General features: G+C 45.2%; 1 protein-coding gene across 7 annotated transcripts in view; it reads right to left on the bottom strand.

Moving 5' to 3' along the window:
* The window catches only part of GBF1 (golgi brefeldin A resistant guanine nucleotide exchange factor 1), a 113,003-nt gene that overhangs the window by 3,323 nt on the left and 93,857 nt on the right, over positions 1-15,823 (bottom strand). For 5 of the 7 annotated variants that reach the window (XM_075025897.1, XM_075025895.1, XM_075025898.1 and 2 more), the window contains 18 exons: positions 14,770-15,006; positions 13,746-13,839; positions 10,707-10,883; positions 10,143-10,207; positions 9,918-10,041; positions 9,255-9,326; positions 7,773-7,867; positions 7,168-7,321; positions 6,728-6,950; positions 4,911-5,074; positions 4,357-4,603; positions 3,760-3,959; positions 2,617-2,767; positions 2,096-2,226; positions 1,639-1,740; positions 936-1,049; positions 521-698; positions 175-312 (listed from right to left, as the gene is read on the bottom strand). In XM_075025897.1, coding sequence (XP_074881998.1) covers positions 175-312; positions 521-698; positions 936-1,049; positions 1,639-1,740; positions 2,096-2,226; positions 2,617-2,767; positions 3,760-3,959; positions 4,357-4,603; positions 4,911-5,074; positions 6,728-6,950; positions 7,168-7,321; positions 7,773-7,867; positions 9,255-9,326; positions 9,918-10,041; positions 10,143-10,207; positions 10,707-10,883; positions 13,746-13,839; positions 14,770-15,006 — 2,666 coding nt within the window. The remainder of the gene's footprint in view (positions 1-174; positions 313-520; positions 699-935; positions 1,050-1,638; positions 1,741-2,095; positions 2,227-2,616; positions 2,768-3,759; positions 3,960-4,356; positions 4,604-4,910; positions 5,075-6,727; positions 6,951-7,167; positions 7,322-7,772; positions 7,868-9,254; positions 9,327-9,917; positions 10,042-10,142; positions 10,208-10,706; positions 10,884-13,745; positions 13,840-14,769; positions 15,007-15,823) is intronic. The other 2 variants (XM_075025896.1, XM_075025901.1) reach the window with 1 other exon arrangement.

The raw sequence follows: 15,823 nt of genomic DNA, 5'->3' as shown, positions 1-15,823 counted from the left end.
ACCTCTGCCCACCCCAATAACCTTAGCAAGAAGGCCACAACCTATCCATTTGGAAGCACAACAATTCCACAACACCAGAGGCCTGGTCACTGTAGATCACGCTAAACCAAGAAAAAGCAGATCCACACCACTGTGCTGGGAAGATGATTCCAGAAAGAAGAAGACGGGACTCACCACTGGCACCCAGTTCACAAGGCTTCTCCAAAGGAGCCAGGTGGGTGGCTGGTCTCACATCCCCCACAGAGGAAGGGGGCAGAGCAGACACTATTGATTTCTGATGCTGCTGCTCCATTGGTATGCTGGAGACAGGATCTAGGAAAACAAAACAAGCAGTGAGACCACACACCAGTTTGCTCAATCCTTTTGCCCACCTTCAGTTTGCCCTTCTTGTGCCAAGCTCCCACAGCCTCCTGCACCTATCATTTCATCAGCATCCAGGCACTGTGGCAGCTGGGTACTGGACAAGGTGCAAGCACTGGGTCCAAGACCTGTTTTTTTAAGGTTTCTCAGCCCCTCATACCTTGGATGATGGTCTGTTTGAAGAGCTCATCCCGCAGTCTAGGTAAGAAACAGTCAATCCGCTCCCAGGTGATCTCCCAGAGATCTGAGTATCCTGTCCGTGAGTCAGCACTGTGGAATATCCCAGCCGTATCCATTACAAGCAGCATGTTCTTCAGAGACTCCGGGATGGCCTCCAGCTGTAATCAGAGATACTCCTCAGGACACAGAGAATGGACATACAGCAATGAACAAAAGCTCACAACTGATGGGCTGCCTTGGAAACAGGGCAAGGGGAGAGACCATGGAACAAAATGGTTTTGGAATGATTAAAAGGTTAAAAAAAAACCCCAAAACCAAACCACCTTTCAAGTTTAGAAGGTTAAAACCAATGAATGATAGTTCAAAGCACTGCAGCATCACTTTCAGCACCTTACCAGTAAGTCACTGGAGCCAGCATGCATATATTTGTCCATAAAGTCCAGGATTGTCAGCCACAGGGCAGCAAAGGTGGTCAGTGAGAGCAGCGGGGATAGATGCTGTAGGAACACCTAGGAAAAAAACCACAACTACTGTCAACGTAGTATCAGGGCTGATGCTCATAGCTCCACAAGTCAGTCTTGTAAATCTGGAATTCCCCCTCCTTGTGGCAGGCTAGGGGCATGCACAGGCCCAGCCTGAGGACACCAGAAACCTCCACTCTTCTGAGCTGCACATGTAGAGGAGCAGATCTTGTCTCCTTTGCATTAGGCCATAACAGTCTGCATCACCATGTCTTCCAGCCCTTCCACACTCTCTGCCTTAGGTCAGTACTATCAGCTTGTGACATGCATCATTTCACCATTAGAACAGACCGTCTTCAACTAATGTCAGGTGAAACACTTCTCTCTCCATCCTTCATAAAGTCACAAAGTCCTTCCTGACAACTTTTCTGAAGGCTGGGATCATGGAGGCAGTTCTGGAAAGAACGCATGTGCCAATAGCAGAAGGTGGTGGTGAAGCCCAGCACTAAAGACAGTCAAACTAGCAAACTGACACCTATCCAGATCAGAGATGCTGAGAAGCTAATACAGCAAACAGTTTGGCTTTCTTGAGGCACATGGTTTCCCTTGAGCTTTCAGGCAGCAGAAGCGTGCTTACCTTGGAGAGTAGTGTTGAGGCTCTCATCCTAGTTTCTTCCATCCCACCAATGTCAGCTGGGCTGATGTTCTCAAGTAGCTTGGTTAGTAGAGGAAACAGCACCTGTTGGATCAGACACACTGATATTTCAGAGCTGAAAAATGACTGATGAGTTTTGCACAGACAGCCTTGCAGGAAGGAGCTGGCTTTTGGGACTGGTGGTTTCTAGGCAGAGAGCATGGGAGAAGCAATAGGAAGTAGAAATGAATGAATTCATTTCAATTAGGTTCTGTCAGAAGCCTAAACAGAGAGGAACTTTTCACAGGATCAGAGTAGGGAATGCCTTGTCTGTGGTGGTGAACAAGCTGCTCAGGAAGATAGTGCTGAAACAGGACACCATTCTACCACTCCCGCACACAACTTTGCTTTTCATGACAATGCTGTCCTGCCTACATGCCCAGTGCAGCCAGGAGGTTACCTTGTTGAAGCAGGACTCCCATTCCAGGGCATCCAGGGCCTGCAGGTCATGTACCAGGAGAGCTCGCTGCAAGTAAGTGAGTGCCTGCATCCGTACCTGCCGTCGGGCATCACAGCACAGCCAGGCAATACCTGCAAGAGAGGGATTCAGGGCAAAGCCCACAGGGAAAGTGTCACATCCCTACTTCCCTAGTCTAGGGTGAAAAGTCTAATAAAGATCAAACACTCCCTGAGGGGGGGGGGGTGGGGGGGGGTGGGGGGTGGAAAGGGAAAAAAAAAGAAAAAGGATTATACTTGTTCCAGGCCACAGACTGGGAATCTACTGTCAGGTCCAGAAGCAAGCTGGCAGCTAACTCATGCTAAAGATACCTTTCCAGATCTGATCCAAGTTATTTTTCAATTACAGCAGACCCTAAAAACAACCTCTGCCTGCTTTCTGCAGTTAGTTCTTGGCTCCTCCTAAGTGCTGCCATTATTTTGGAAGCATCTCTGCTCACTCTTATCACAAGGGGATTGCTTTACCCTGTAGCAAAGGGCACCAGCAGTTGGACCACAGTGTTCGGGAATCTGCTTCGATTTTCCTTCCTGCTGTCACTAGATGGCGTTGCTCCTCTGCCCAGGAGCTGTAGATGGTGGCTGCTCGTGTGTGCAAGGTGTGCATGAGGTCCAGGAGCTGCAAGTCAAGCATCGCATTAAGCAACACAGAGGACTTAAATTTTTGAAGCAACCCTGGTCTCTGCTCTTCCCCAAACCAACGCTAAAAAGCTCACAGCTGCTCAAGCCTGCTTCCTGTATGTACATAACCATGTATCACTATGAAGATAGTGTAGGGCCCTGCTGTCTGTGCTCTCCCTAAGGGGTCAAGTGCCAGGCATCTTCAGCAAGATTTGTGTCAGTTCAGTAGCCATGTCAATTCCATCTTCCAAGGAACAGCATCCCAATCCTGCCAGAAGAAAGAATGGAGCCTTTCCTAGCACAGAGCATTGACTCTCCCAGGCAGAGGGAGAAACCCAGTAATTCAGAGCTGTGCTGTCCAGGGACAACTCTGCAACTTTTTTTTTTTTTTTTTTGAAAAAAAAAAAAAACAACAAAACCAGCATGAAGCATATGCAAAGCTCCCTCAGAACAGCTCCATAAGGGTAAACAACATTCTAGTCACTTTACTACTGAACAGAGACCCAACAGCCTGGCAGTCAGCAGGCCTGTGCCTTCACGCCTTTGAAGCACCGGCTGGAGAGAGAAATGACACCCTCATCCCAGCCCTCTGTACTCGAAACCCCAGTGCCTCAGCCCACAGGGCTTTCCCCTCTCCTCAAGCTCAGATGCCCTATCAGACTCCCCACTAATCCTGCGCGAACCTCATGCCTCCAAATGCCTTGATCCACATCCATCTTACCTAATATAGTGACTCACAGCTCCAGACCCCATCCTCCTTGCTTTTCAGAGGACTTCTCTCTCCACTGCTATTCTGCTTTTGCCTGTCCGAACTGCAGTCTTCCTCTTTCACTGCAGAACCACACACGGCCACAAGGGCCACCCTCTGCTATTCAGCACCCACTAACCCAGGATGCAGGTCCCCCCCCTCACCCCGTGAAGAATCCCAGTGACTCCCTAGCAAGGCCCTGAGTATGGGAAAGGAGAGGAGGAAATCCTTGCTATACTTACGTCCTGACTAACCTGTAAAGACACAGTGTGGTAGCTGGCAGGGATGCTCTCATCCTCATCCTCATCACTGTGTGTGTGTGTCTGGTGCTGGCTCAAGACCCGTGATCGACGTGTGGAGTTCTCCTTTGGCTTTTTTTTTAGCCGACCAGACTTACTGTCATACCTGTGGCTCTTCCCCCTCTTCTCCTGGGACTTGTAGCCTAGAAAGTGAAAGGTAGCAACATACCATATACACTCTCCACCACAAAATTTTCTGTCTTTCAACACACACAGCAGCCACCTTTTGATATCCCCAGCGGAGGGTCCTGTCCTGTGAAATGACAACTACCTTCTTAAAGAGGTACCCCAGCATGCATCAGGAACAGCCTTCAGCAACAGCCGATACTGCTACCTCCATACCAGCTCCAGACCTCCCCTCCACCCCAGAGAGAAGGATAAGAATAAAGTCCCTGCTACAAGCAGGAGCCAGGACACTTTTCTCACAGCAGACCATTTTCTGGGGGGTTGAGGACTCATTTTCTGACAGTATACTTCACACTTCTTGCTGACTGGCCACCCCAAGCCCAATCCTGATTGTCAAACCAAGGGCCATCTTACCCCCATTCAAGCTTGCCTCCACAAAGATGCGGATGGTTTTGACACAGAGCTCGAAGTTCTCAGGTGTAACGTGGGCAGCATCTCGCACGATGAAGGACAGGGACTCTACACACTTCATGAGAGACTTTGTGTCATGTGGGCCCAAATCCAGCCCCACAGTCAGGCTGTACTGGTTGACAAGAGGAGATGGCCCCAGCCTGCTGAGCCCAGCAGTGGATCTGGAGGTGTCAATGTCATCTTTCCCCACCTGCAGGGCACAGCAAGAGGGTAGCAGGAGAGGGTAGCATAACAAGCAGCACCTCATGCACACGCTGAAAGGGCCTTTCTCTTCTGAAGCCAATAGGTAACGTTTCCATAGGATCCATTTCCCTTCCTTCCTTATTTGCCTCCAAGCTTTCTCCATCTGCATCTCTTCCCCACCCTCCCTTTACACTGTCAGCTTATCTTAGCTCTCTTTTCTACTGTCTTATTCTTTCTCTCCCTACCACACCCTCTGCCCACAACCATGCTAGGAGTAGTCTTCTTCAGGCACCAGAAGCCCATTGGCTACTCACCACTAGCCAGCCACTGTTCATGACATCCACATCTGTCACTGAGCGATGCATCTTGCCTGGCTTCCCGTGGTCTGCGTACACCTCTGAATCAGAGGTGTAGCCTCGGTCCAGGCTCATGTCACTTGGATGATAGGAGGAGGAGACCTCGCTGTCTGACTGAGCACCTTCAAAACAAAAGGCATAGGGTTTAGATCAAAGCCAAATCACGAACTTGGAATGAGTAGCTGTGGATAATGGAGAAGCAATCCAGATTAATCAGATCAGCATCAGCTAGGAATCACCAGTAGGCCCTGGAAGAAACTGGGCCAGGCCTCTCCTCCTGTGAGAGGAAGAACAACTATGACAGAAGCATGCATAGGAGACAGCAGTAAACACAAATCTTTGACACTGTTTCTCCCCTGTAGGTATGTCTGGCTTTCCCCTTCAGAGGAAAGGGGCTTTCCATCCTCTGCTATGTTACTTGTCAGCCTAACTGTGAATTTAAAAAGGGCAGGAAGTCTAATGCTTTGACACTGGGGGAAGAATCAGATGTACCACACGCTTTAAGTACTGGAGGTGCTAGCTTTAGCCAAGACAACCCCAAAAGCACAACACAGAATGACATGACTCATGTAGGGCTTCTGGGGTCACTCAGCTCCACACTAACACTGGTAAAGTCTTTCTCATGAACAGCAACCTACATTAGCATGGTCCACACCTGTCAGACCTACCTTCCCCGAGAACCTTAAATTTCATGTCCCAAGCACAAAAATCTTTGCAAGGGCCAAATTTAAGCTACTGATATAATGTTATTTAGAAGCAAAAATTCATTCTCTCCATCTTTCAACATTATCTAGAAACTCATCAGCAGAGAGACAGACTTGCTGTAAACACAATGCAGCAAACATTTTCAGAAGGAGGTAAAGAGAACTAATGTTCTGATGTGTGCAATGTGCCACAGGCAAGTAGTTTACCCAATCAGCAAAGACAGAAGCAGTAAAAAAAAAAAAAAAAAAAAAAAAGAGGGAGAAGACAGCCCAGCATTAGCCCAGAAGGCAAAGGCTATAGGGGTTTTGCAATATCAGGTTTCTCCCATCTGTCTAGCACAAAACATCAGGACCTAGCAAGAAAGTTCTACAAAAGCAAAAAGCAAAACGAGGGCTTCTGGAAAAGTCTTTTCTTGCTGTTTGCTTTAAAAGTCTGAAGCTGTCAGCCTCAAATACATTGCCAGCTGGCTAGAATGAAACAAGAACAGTTTGCTGAAAAGACTGTCTTTCTAACACAGTCAAGAGAAGTGGGAAATAGTGGCTTGGTCTTGTGGGAACGGTTCAGGCACTCTGAACACAAATGGATTTGGAAATAGAATTTTAAAGAACAACTCCCTTTACAAGATCCTTAAAATGGGGACAGAAAGGAGTCAGTCCCACAAAAGAAGCAAGTATGACAGGAACAACAGCTGGGTTTACATTACACACCTAGATGAGAGATTAAGGCTACATTACTCAAGACACCAGACCACAGCCAGCAAAAAATGCTCCTTGGGTAGAGCAAAGGCCTTCTACAGCTGCTACAACTGATATCAGTTTTCCTCCCACTGCTCCCTCAGGGACTAGCACCTGGACTGCTGCTCACAGAGTAGGAAAAGATGGCAGAGTAGAGACAGGGACAGACCATGGGGTAGGAGTGAACAGCAGGTGCTGGTCTTTAATCTTGCTAATGTAGTTTAATATCAGCTTTGTTTTCTTGCAGTCCCCTTTGCTAATTGGAAAGCTTGAGGAAGCAGCTGCTTATCTGGCAGGCAGGCATCAGATTTCCTAGCACAAGCTGGCCTGTCTTACCTGTGTCATTATCTGCCCTTGCTGTAACCTGCAGGGCTGCAGGCGGCTTCACCCCAGACCCAATACACTCCAGGAGGGTGAAGAGAGTGTACCAGTCATCTCCAGAGTGAATGTTAGCAGCATTGGTCTTCAAGAGTTCATGGAGGCCATAGGCAACCTCATGGCTAACTCTGGACAGCACATTTGGCTTCATCATGAGCAGGATACGTAATGAGAGGAGAACCTGGGCAGAGAAGGAGATAAGAATAACAGAGCCTATTATTTACACTCCATTCTCCAGCAAAGTACCCTTTCACTTATTTCAAGCTACTTACAACTGCTGTTTGTTGTTACCTGCAGCAGAGACACGTTAAATGTGGGTCCATCCAACAGCAATGGGTTTCCTGTGTTGCCAGGTGTAGCCACAAAATCCCAGTAACTGACTTTCAAAAATCTCTTACCTGTGCGCTGATTTCTTCCCGACGAAGGAGTCGAATTGCCAGTCTCAGCAGCCCCACCACTGCCCTCTCCACCAAGAAGCAGAACTCCACCGCATGGACACAGAGATGATAGAGGTGGTCTCGGACAGTTTGCCAGACACAGGTCACACGGTCCCTAGCCACAACAAGGAGGAGGGAAAGGGTAGGATGGAAGGAGATGAGACAAGAGGAATCCAGCTACCTCTCCCAGAACTCCAGATAACCCAGTATTTTTTCATTTCAATGAAAAACTCCAGCCAGGAGATATAAGAACAGAGACACAGAAACAACAAAGCTGTCAAATTTCTTATTTACTTCATTATTTGCAAAGCGATCAGGTGGGAGAATTCTCCCTCCAGAGTTTAGTTTATGTTCTCCAAATCTCAGGATATCAAGCAGTAATTCATGGGTGAATAGCTCCCCTGTTTGCACATGCTAGAGTGGAATTGCTAAGCCCTGAAATTACAGCCACATGCTGCTTCAGCTGGCAAATCAAGCACATGAGGAACTCATTCCCTGGACCCAGGCAGCAGCTGCAGTAAAGCAGGGACATTTACAATGAATCTGCATGTATTTCAAGGTCATACCTATTCTCTAGCACAATCCTCAGAAGCATCTCCAAGCAGAAGGCAGCATCCTCTTCATCATATGTCTCCTCATCAGGAGTCACAGAGATTAGAGCCTAGAAAAGCCAGGAATTGTTTGTGACTCACAAGCCCCCAAAACTGAGGGACCAATAAGTGAGCACCAACAGAATGCTTTGAATCTGGGAAAAACTACACTCCACTGTCTGGTGAGGTCATGCATAGCCTATCAAAAATGCATTGGATAGTGGTCAAGCTAAATATATGGAAAATTCTAAATTTTTTATTATGCGAGAAGCAATATGAACTTAAAAGATGTTAAACTCTGACAAAGTCTCTCAGATGGAGAGGAGTTCTGAACGCCAGCAGCTTCTTGCCAAGAATAAGTGAAGGACAGAAAAGGCAGACATACCTAGGAATGACTACAAATACTGGAACTATTCCACTCAAGCCATCAGCTTGCACATGAAGGGAGAATTCCTGACATTAATAGAGGTAAGAGCAAAATGTTCCCCCAGAACTGAGATGGCACACAAAAACTGAGTCACCACTTCTCCACATGGGCCAGCAACATAGCGGTCTTTGTGTGATCCAAACAGCAAGTTCTGCTTTGGCTGTTTTAAATATTGTTCTTTGGGATTTACTCACTTATCTTTATTTGAAACACAATACCTATTCTTCTGAACCTCTGCAGCAAGCCTTGATAAATAAACCTTTCTTTTGTTTTACCACAAGTCTCAATAGTGTCATGTGCCCTATTAACGAAGCCAGTGAATTGCAATTACAGCAGCCTGAAGGGAAAGGCACTTGCACTTTAAGGAGCCATAGAATTAGGCAACACACACTGCCAGCCCACACAGCATCCCTGCAAGGGTAGCACTGCACTATTTGCTTTTGAAAATGGTGAGCAGCAGCCAGATTCGTTCCACACCCTGGAGTGGTCTCAAACTCCACACTAGCCTGAGAAGCCACTACCAGAACCAGGTAAGTAACTACCGTTCCCCAGGAAGATGAGCTTCTCTAGCCCAAAGGCTAGTGAGTCCAGCCTTATTATGACTCCCACAGCAGCCAGGTACCACACTACCTAGTGGCACACAGTCAAATATTTCTATACAGCTCTTGCCTCTAACGTGGCCTTTTAGAATGTTCTCATTAAGCACACAGCACACCAGAAAAGATGAAAAGGCATAACCTTAAGTTCCTACACAGAGCTACACATATTTTTAAACACTTGCCATGATCTCCTCAAGGCTTTTAGAATGCATTCCACAATTTAATGTCTTCCTCTACTACTAAAGCCATTGTGGCTGCCAGCACAGAAGTTACATGTAACAGCTGAACTAATGACTGCTTTCATTCCGCAAATAGGTCCAAGACCTCCTTTGGGGACAGAGGAGCTAGGCAAGTACACAGCGCATATCCATGATCATGCATAGCATACTTGTTCCATCACCAGTCCAGTCCCTTGCCCAATATCATTCTCACCTTCATGAGCTCCTGGAGGGATTCAAGTTGGAGGAATTTGCTTTCTGTGATCAACTTCTCAGGATCGCATTGCTGCAAAAGACAGAAAAGAGGACTGTGCATCTGGGGGATGGGGAAGGTATACAGACAGATCCTCCAGAAACACAGCTTGTTCCCAGGAAATATACAGATAGCGGCTTTAAGACAACTACCTCGAGGAAAACTTCTGCCAGCTAGTTCACTCCTTTAACATCAATTACCTTTAACAGACCTGATCTGTGCTAGACAGATTTTAACAGATAAATCCTCTGTCCACACTCTGCTCAAACCCCAGGTTCAGATTTTGTTGGCACCATATGCCTTAACACTGCCTTGGAAAAGATTAGTCATTTGAGAATTTATTAATTTGTCTTCAGTTATAGGACTGGGATGCCAACAGCAGATCCCTGTCTCTTGTGGGGAATCATTCCTGTTTTCATGTGTTACTATATTTGTGCATAAAAGCATATCAGACCCTTTAGCTGTCAACGCAGACACGCTCCTCTGCAGTTTCTTACAATTCCCAAGTCCTCTAGAACCTGCAATACTGCCTAGAAGCATGCGTACTTATGCTTCTGTTGCCTGTTATCCACATAGTACTGTCACCACAAACAAAAGCAGGTTCTTTTACAGCCTGTATCTTACCTTTATGCATTCCAGAGCCGTTCGCTTTGCCTCCTGTGTCTCTGTAGATGGCCCTCTCATACCAGATTGCTCTGTCCCACTGAGGGTGAGCCAACTAACAAAACTCAGCACTGTGGATTCACCACTGAAAATCAGAAGATACCAGCATCAGTGAGAAAACAAGAAATCATATTATTCTCCAGCTTTGGTAGAAAAAGGACTGCCTGGGCCATCTACACCACTCACCGGTTAGATGGTGTCTCCTCACGTTGCAGATAGATTTTGCCATTAGGATCCACAAAGTCTTCAACCTGGAAGAGAGACCAGAACATGTATATGATCAATTGTCTACTTCTTTGTAGCCTTCCCCCCCAACCCCATAACATTTCACTTAGTGATGAAACACTACACCCAAGCACCCATGTGTAGGCAGTCAATCCCAGCTCTTCACCCCCTCACCCCTTCAGTAAAGCGTCACCCCCACCTGGCAATACCAATGCTATGCTCTAATACTTCACATGTAAGCATGTCCCTCTCCTGCACAATACTCAAAATCCGTTCAAGTAAAACGAATGCTGGAATTTCTCAAATCCAACAAAAAGTAAAATGAGAAAAAAAATGAAACCCTAAGAAAGAAGCTGGAGCCTGCACATAACTCAAACACTACACCCTTTGCAGGCTTTCTAGCTCTGTACACACTTTACCAAAGCCATGCCTTTGCAAGAGAGCTCTCCTCTTTGAACTGCTTTTGTGAAAAGCTGGCTTCTCACTCCCCTACTCTTCAATTACCCATGGGCCGGCTATTATTACCTCCACCATGGCCTTGGGCAGCAGCTCTGCTCGGAAAAGCTGTAGCATGGCCTCCATGATGTTTTTCCAGCCCTCCCGCAGAATGTCACCGTGGCGATGGGCCAAGTGAAACACAGTCTTTGCTGCAATATGGGCCTTGGGATTACTTCCAAAAACAGTGGGCAGGTTCTCAATAGACTGCAGGAAAGAAGAGGGGGTGGCAATCAGTCAGCAAGAGATGTTTTCTTTTCAACACAAATTAGGGCAGACTGTTCAGAACTGGTTACGGGAAAGACAACAATTCTGTGTACGATGCTTGGATAACTCCTCAGCTCATATTCACTTTGCACAAAACTAAGGACAAGATGCTTTACCTGATACAAGTTGAATCACTGAACCACCTAGACATAAGCTCTCCAAGAATGACAACAATACAGAACATTTTGAAAGTGCTTGCTGAAAACTCACTAATACTAATTTATTCTGCTATGGGAACTCATTCCAGGACGAAAGCCTTCTACAAAAAGTAAATCTCCTCTGGAAGCAGCAATTACTCTGCTTTACTGTTAGAGAAGGAAACTATGGCCAAAAGCATTACTGATTTGCAAAGCTACTCCTACCACTACTTAACAGCAAGATTCAAAGTAAGAGTGATGAACCCTGACATGCAGTCTCTGCCAATAACTGCTGGATCACAATTCCTCATAATCTGTTCAACACACTCACAGTTTTTCAAAATACAGAAAGCGTGCTAAGTCATTTAAACCAATCAATTATATGCTGCCAAAACAAGAAAAAACCTAGCAACCATGTGAGCTAGTATCAGATACTGATATCCTCCATGTTTCTGCAGTTACTTAAGCTCACGGCAATGTTCCTTTTGACAAGGGATGGGCTTTGCTGTTCTTTTGCTTATGTGGACAAAAGCCATGTTTATTCCTCATCAAGAAAGGACAGAGAAGACAGGACATAGGATGGATTGAAAATGTGGCTCTTCCAATCTCAGACCTGAAGTTCAGAAAAACTAGCTTTTGCTTCAGCCAGACTGCTGGCAAAACTATTATCAAAATGGGTGTTTGATCTAGAGGTGAACTCCATTAGAAGTGCCAATCTGGAAGTCTGGCAGAGATGTGACAACCAATTTGTTTTTTCTGTTGTTGCTAGGGGGAAACCACATGAATCCATACATCACTGAAGTCTCAGAGTGCAAACAACAATATGCCCGGTTTTGCACTGTGGCAGTAAGCCACAACCACTGAATTAAAACACACAGGGGGTTTGCTACTACTTATACACTGAGTCAGTATGTGTCTTAACTGTGAATCAAGAAGTCTGGCACTCACTCTTCTTAAACCACTTAATCCCCCTCCACGTTCCTTTCCATTCCTCTTCTTTCAACCAAAGTGGCCAAGCAATTGCAGTGCTTGAAGAGGCTGCCTGATCACCAGGATGATCTGACCTGGGAATTCACTAGCTGCTAAGTGACACTTTGATGTTCTTCCCTTGCTTTCTAACAGTTGCTCTTTGTTTTTGTCTCCTCTGTGCCTGAAGACAGCCCCTCCTTCTCTCCTTCCACCAGACGGTCTCTCAAATATTTGTTCAGTTGTCATATTCCACTACTGTCTCCAAGCCTTACAGGAATTTAGGACAGCAGAAAGTAATTGGTGTACTTGGAATCTGGCCAAAGACAAGAACTCACAGCTTTCTTCAAATCCAGAAGTCCCTGATGCTATGTCATCACCAAAAGACATGCTTGCTTAATTTACACAGACCTTGGACTGCTCCAGATTCCAGTCTCACAACTAGATGGGATGCAGCTGGCAACAGCTTGTGCCTCTGAGGGCTTAGTCTAGTTGCTTCTACTATGCAAATCTGTGTCAAATAGTTGTTTCATGGCAGACATTCCTCTGTTTTTGTTATCTATTGGTTGTCTCAAGGTCTGGTATGCCTGAAGAGGATCAAGTATTTAATCTTTACTGTTGTACGCTGTAGAGGAAGAGGGAATCCAAAGCTTAGGATTTCTTTGCCTTTTAATAGTCAACCTGGTACCTTTATGCTGCTACCAGTGCCAGAATGGAAGTGATAAAAAACACCCAGTCCAAACAATTCCATTTCCCTGCATTCCATTAACTGATTTTGCAGGACCATTCCCTTTCTGCTATCCCTTCAAGGGATTTAAAAAAAATCACCTGTCTTGGCCTTTTTACTCCCATGCTTTCAGCCTTGAATCATCTTTTTTCCCTTTTTTGTACGTGTGGCAATTCTATTCTGCTCACTGTGGGTCTTGCACTGGTTCTCAGAGCAATGCCATGAGATTCTTTGCAAATTCTGACCATTTAAAGGATTTGCTGTCATCTTCTCCTTAGCACAAAGCATGGTCTGCCACACACTGTCTTATCAAACACCTTGGGAAAAACAGGCTGATGCTGTAACACAAACAGATTTGGGCAAAAAAAGCTTACACCAACCACTGCACCTTGAATTTATTCTCACAGTACAATCCACAGAAACAGTCTTTAGGGCTTGCCAAAAGTGGGGCTAACAGCTGATCTTATTACCAGACTTCACACACCAACCAACAATTCAAAGCATTTGTTTTTGTAACCCCTTTATGCCGGGTGGATGCACAGCCCCTACACACTTTGGAAGAATGGCTCACAAAACAGTCCCTCTTGGCACCATATATGCCCCTTAACTAAATATTCAATAGCTGAAATGCATAAACTTGCTTGGGATCGTGGATGATCACTGTCTTGATCACAGAGGGATCTAAGTCTCCTCAGATAAAGTAGGTGGAATAAACACTTCTACGTCATAGCATTCTGCTCTGCACAAACTGCCACTTGTGAGTGAGTAGAAATTTGCATATTTGAACTTGTCCTGTGGAAGTCCTACCTCACTACACACTTTTCATTGCCTCCTCCAGAAAACTCTGGGCAGGGGCTGATAGATATCTACAGTTACTGTGATAACTAAAATAAGCAAGTATTACTGCTTAACAGAGGAAGAGAGCTCTGATATGCTAAAAGCCATGCTTCTTTCCCCTCCTTCCAAACTTACCTCGCTGCTGAGGGCTGTAAACTTGCAGAGAGAAATTATGAGATTGTCAAACACGTCGCTAAGGCCATAGTGAGCAGAAATCATTGCACATTTTCTGGGGAAAGAAAAAAAAACAGAAAACAAGGTAATAAGTCAGCACAGACAAGTCTGTCTACAGGACAGCAAATCAGAGAGCCTCTCTGTTGACATTTTAGGCCTTCCTCTCCACCCATTCATAGAGTGCTGATGTATAGAATTCTACTATTATCCCTCAAATAATCTCAATCCTCATCCATAGATTCTGATATTTGTCTGTGCTGATGCAAGGATCACTTTCAAGAAGTCAGTCTAAACAGACAGACCACTTGCACCTGAGCCAATATAACTAATCTCCTGTCTTGACACAAGAGAGAGAGCTGCTGAGATTGGCGGTAGTGTTGAAGGTCTAGTTTCCAAGAGATCATGGCTACAGCAGTATATTAACAGAGCTTTAAAACTATGCTTAAGGCATCATTTTGTCTGGATCTAAGAATGACCAAAGATTGTTCCTATACATTTTCTCACAGATAGCAAGTTTTTTGAATACTGGTCATCTGGGAAAGAAAAAAGAAAAAAAAAAAGTCCCCCATCCCATTCAGCCACAGCTATGGCCTCATACACGAGAGGTTTTGTTCATATACAGGGATTTTGCCAGCATCACTGTGCAAGTTAAGAGTGACTTTTTCCCCTCACTTCTAAGCAGCACAGTTATGTCAGCAGGTCTTTTAAATGTAAGCAGGCTGAAGTTTAAAAATACATACCCCAGGCACTTTGATTCATTACAACACAGCAGTCAAGCCAAACAGTGAGCAGCAACGAAGAGAGGCCAAGATGGGATGAATCAATACAAATGACAGAACAAAACTAGAGGACTGTAGGTCACAATAAAATGCTCTTCAACTGCTAGGAAAAGTAACAGTTGATATTCACTGTAATGTCTCTAGCAGATAAACAGGAGACAATGGCCACACTAACTCTTCTGGGTCTTCATGAATGCAAGAGTTACCTGAAACCAGAGATAGCCTTCTGGATGATTGTTTCTTCTAAGCTCTTGTCAAAAACGTAAGAAAGTGCTGCAATAGTTGGCCCCCACGTCATGGTGAACAGATCATGGTCATAGCTTCCGGGAGGCACATGGAGAAATATTCCCTCATCAGTGGCACCACGATGTAGCAGGACATTCCAGATATAGTTTTCCTTCACCAGGCCCGTCTGTTCTTCTGGCATCACTATCTCATCATTTCTACAAGGGAGGAAGGCAGAAAGGTTGAATTTTTCATTCTGAGCCAAACCTAACATTTACACAGTGCCTTTCATTACATGGTCCCAAAGCTAAGCAATACCTACTCTGGAGTGATTTTGCCAGCTCCAGAAACATTATGTTTTCCTAGACCTGCCTGCTTCTGCTGCCCCTCTTTGATATCATGGATATCATGTCTGGTGTGTCCCAGCATCAACTGTGTAAGGGTAGTATTGAAGAAGCAGCTACCTAACACTACAAGTACAAAATGCAATACATACTGCAGTTAAATGATGGGAAATTTTGGACAGCACACTGGCATAGCTTCACTTCCCCATCCCAACTCTCATCCTGTTAGAGTGCTCTGCAGATCTCATTATTCCCAGATAAAAAAAAAAATTAAATTGTTGTACCACTGCAGTCAACAGTAGGCATGAGTACTATGCCAAAGTCAAATATCAGAAAGCCAAGTAGTGCAAAATTAAAGATAAATCAAGAAACCAAATGTATGATGGGTGACTCATAACCAGGGTACCACAGCTCCTTACTCTAACTTGATTAAAGCTATACCATAATAAAATAATTATGATTAATGCCAAGTACTACTTGCAATCCCAGATTAAAATGTATCAAGCCTAAATACATACTCCCTAGACTTGGGTAACATTGCATAAGACACAACCCTCTGCAAATGACCAACTAATTGAACAAGAGTCTCAAATCTACTAAGAATAGTAGATTGCAGCCAATCTGAAAAGTAGAGGTCTTTCTGCAACAATCAAAAAATAACATGCTTCAGTTGCCAAACGAGCAATTTTCA

Source organism: Buteo buteo, chromosome 4, assembly GCF_964188355.1.
Source record: "Buteo buteo chromosome 4, bButBut1.hap1.1, whole genome shotgun sequence".
Lineage (NCBI taxonomy): Eukaryota > Metazoa > Chordata > Aves > Accipitriformes > Accipitridae > Buteo > Buteo buteo.
Note: the sequence above shows the minus strand (reverse complement) of the source record. Positions and strands in the feature narration are given on the sequence as shown.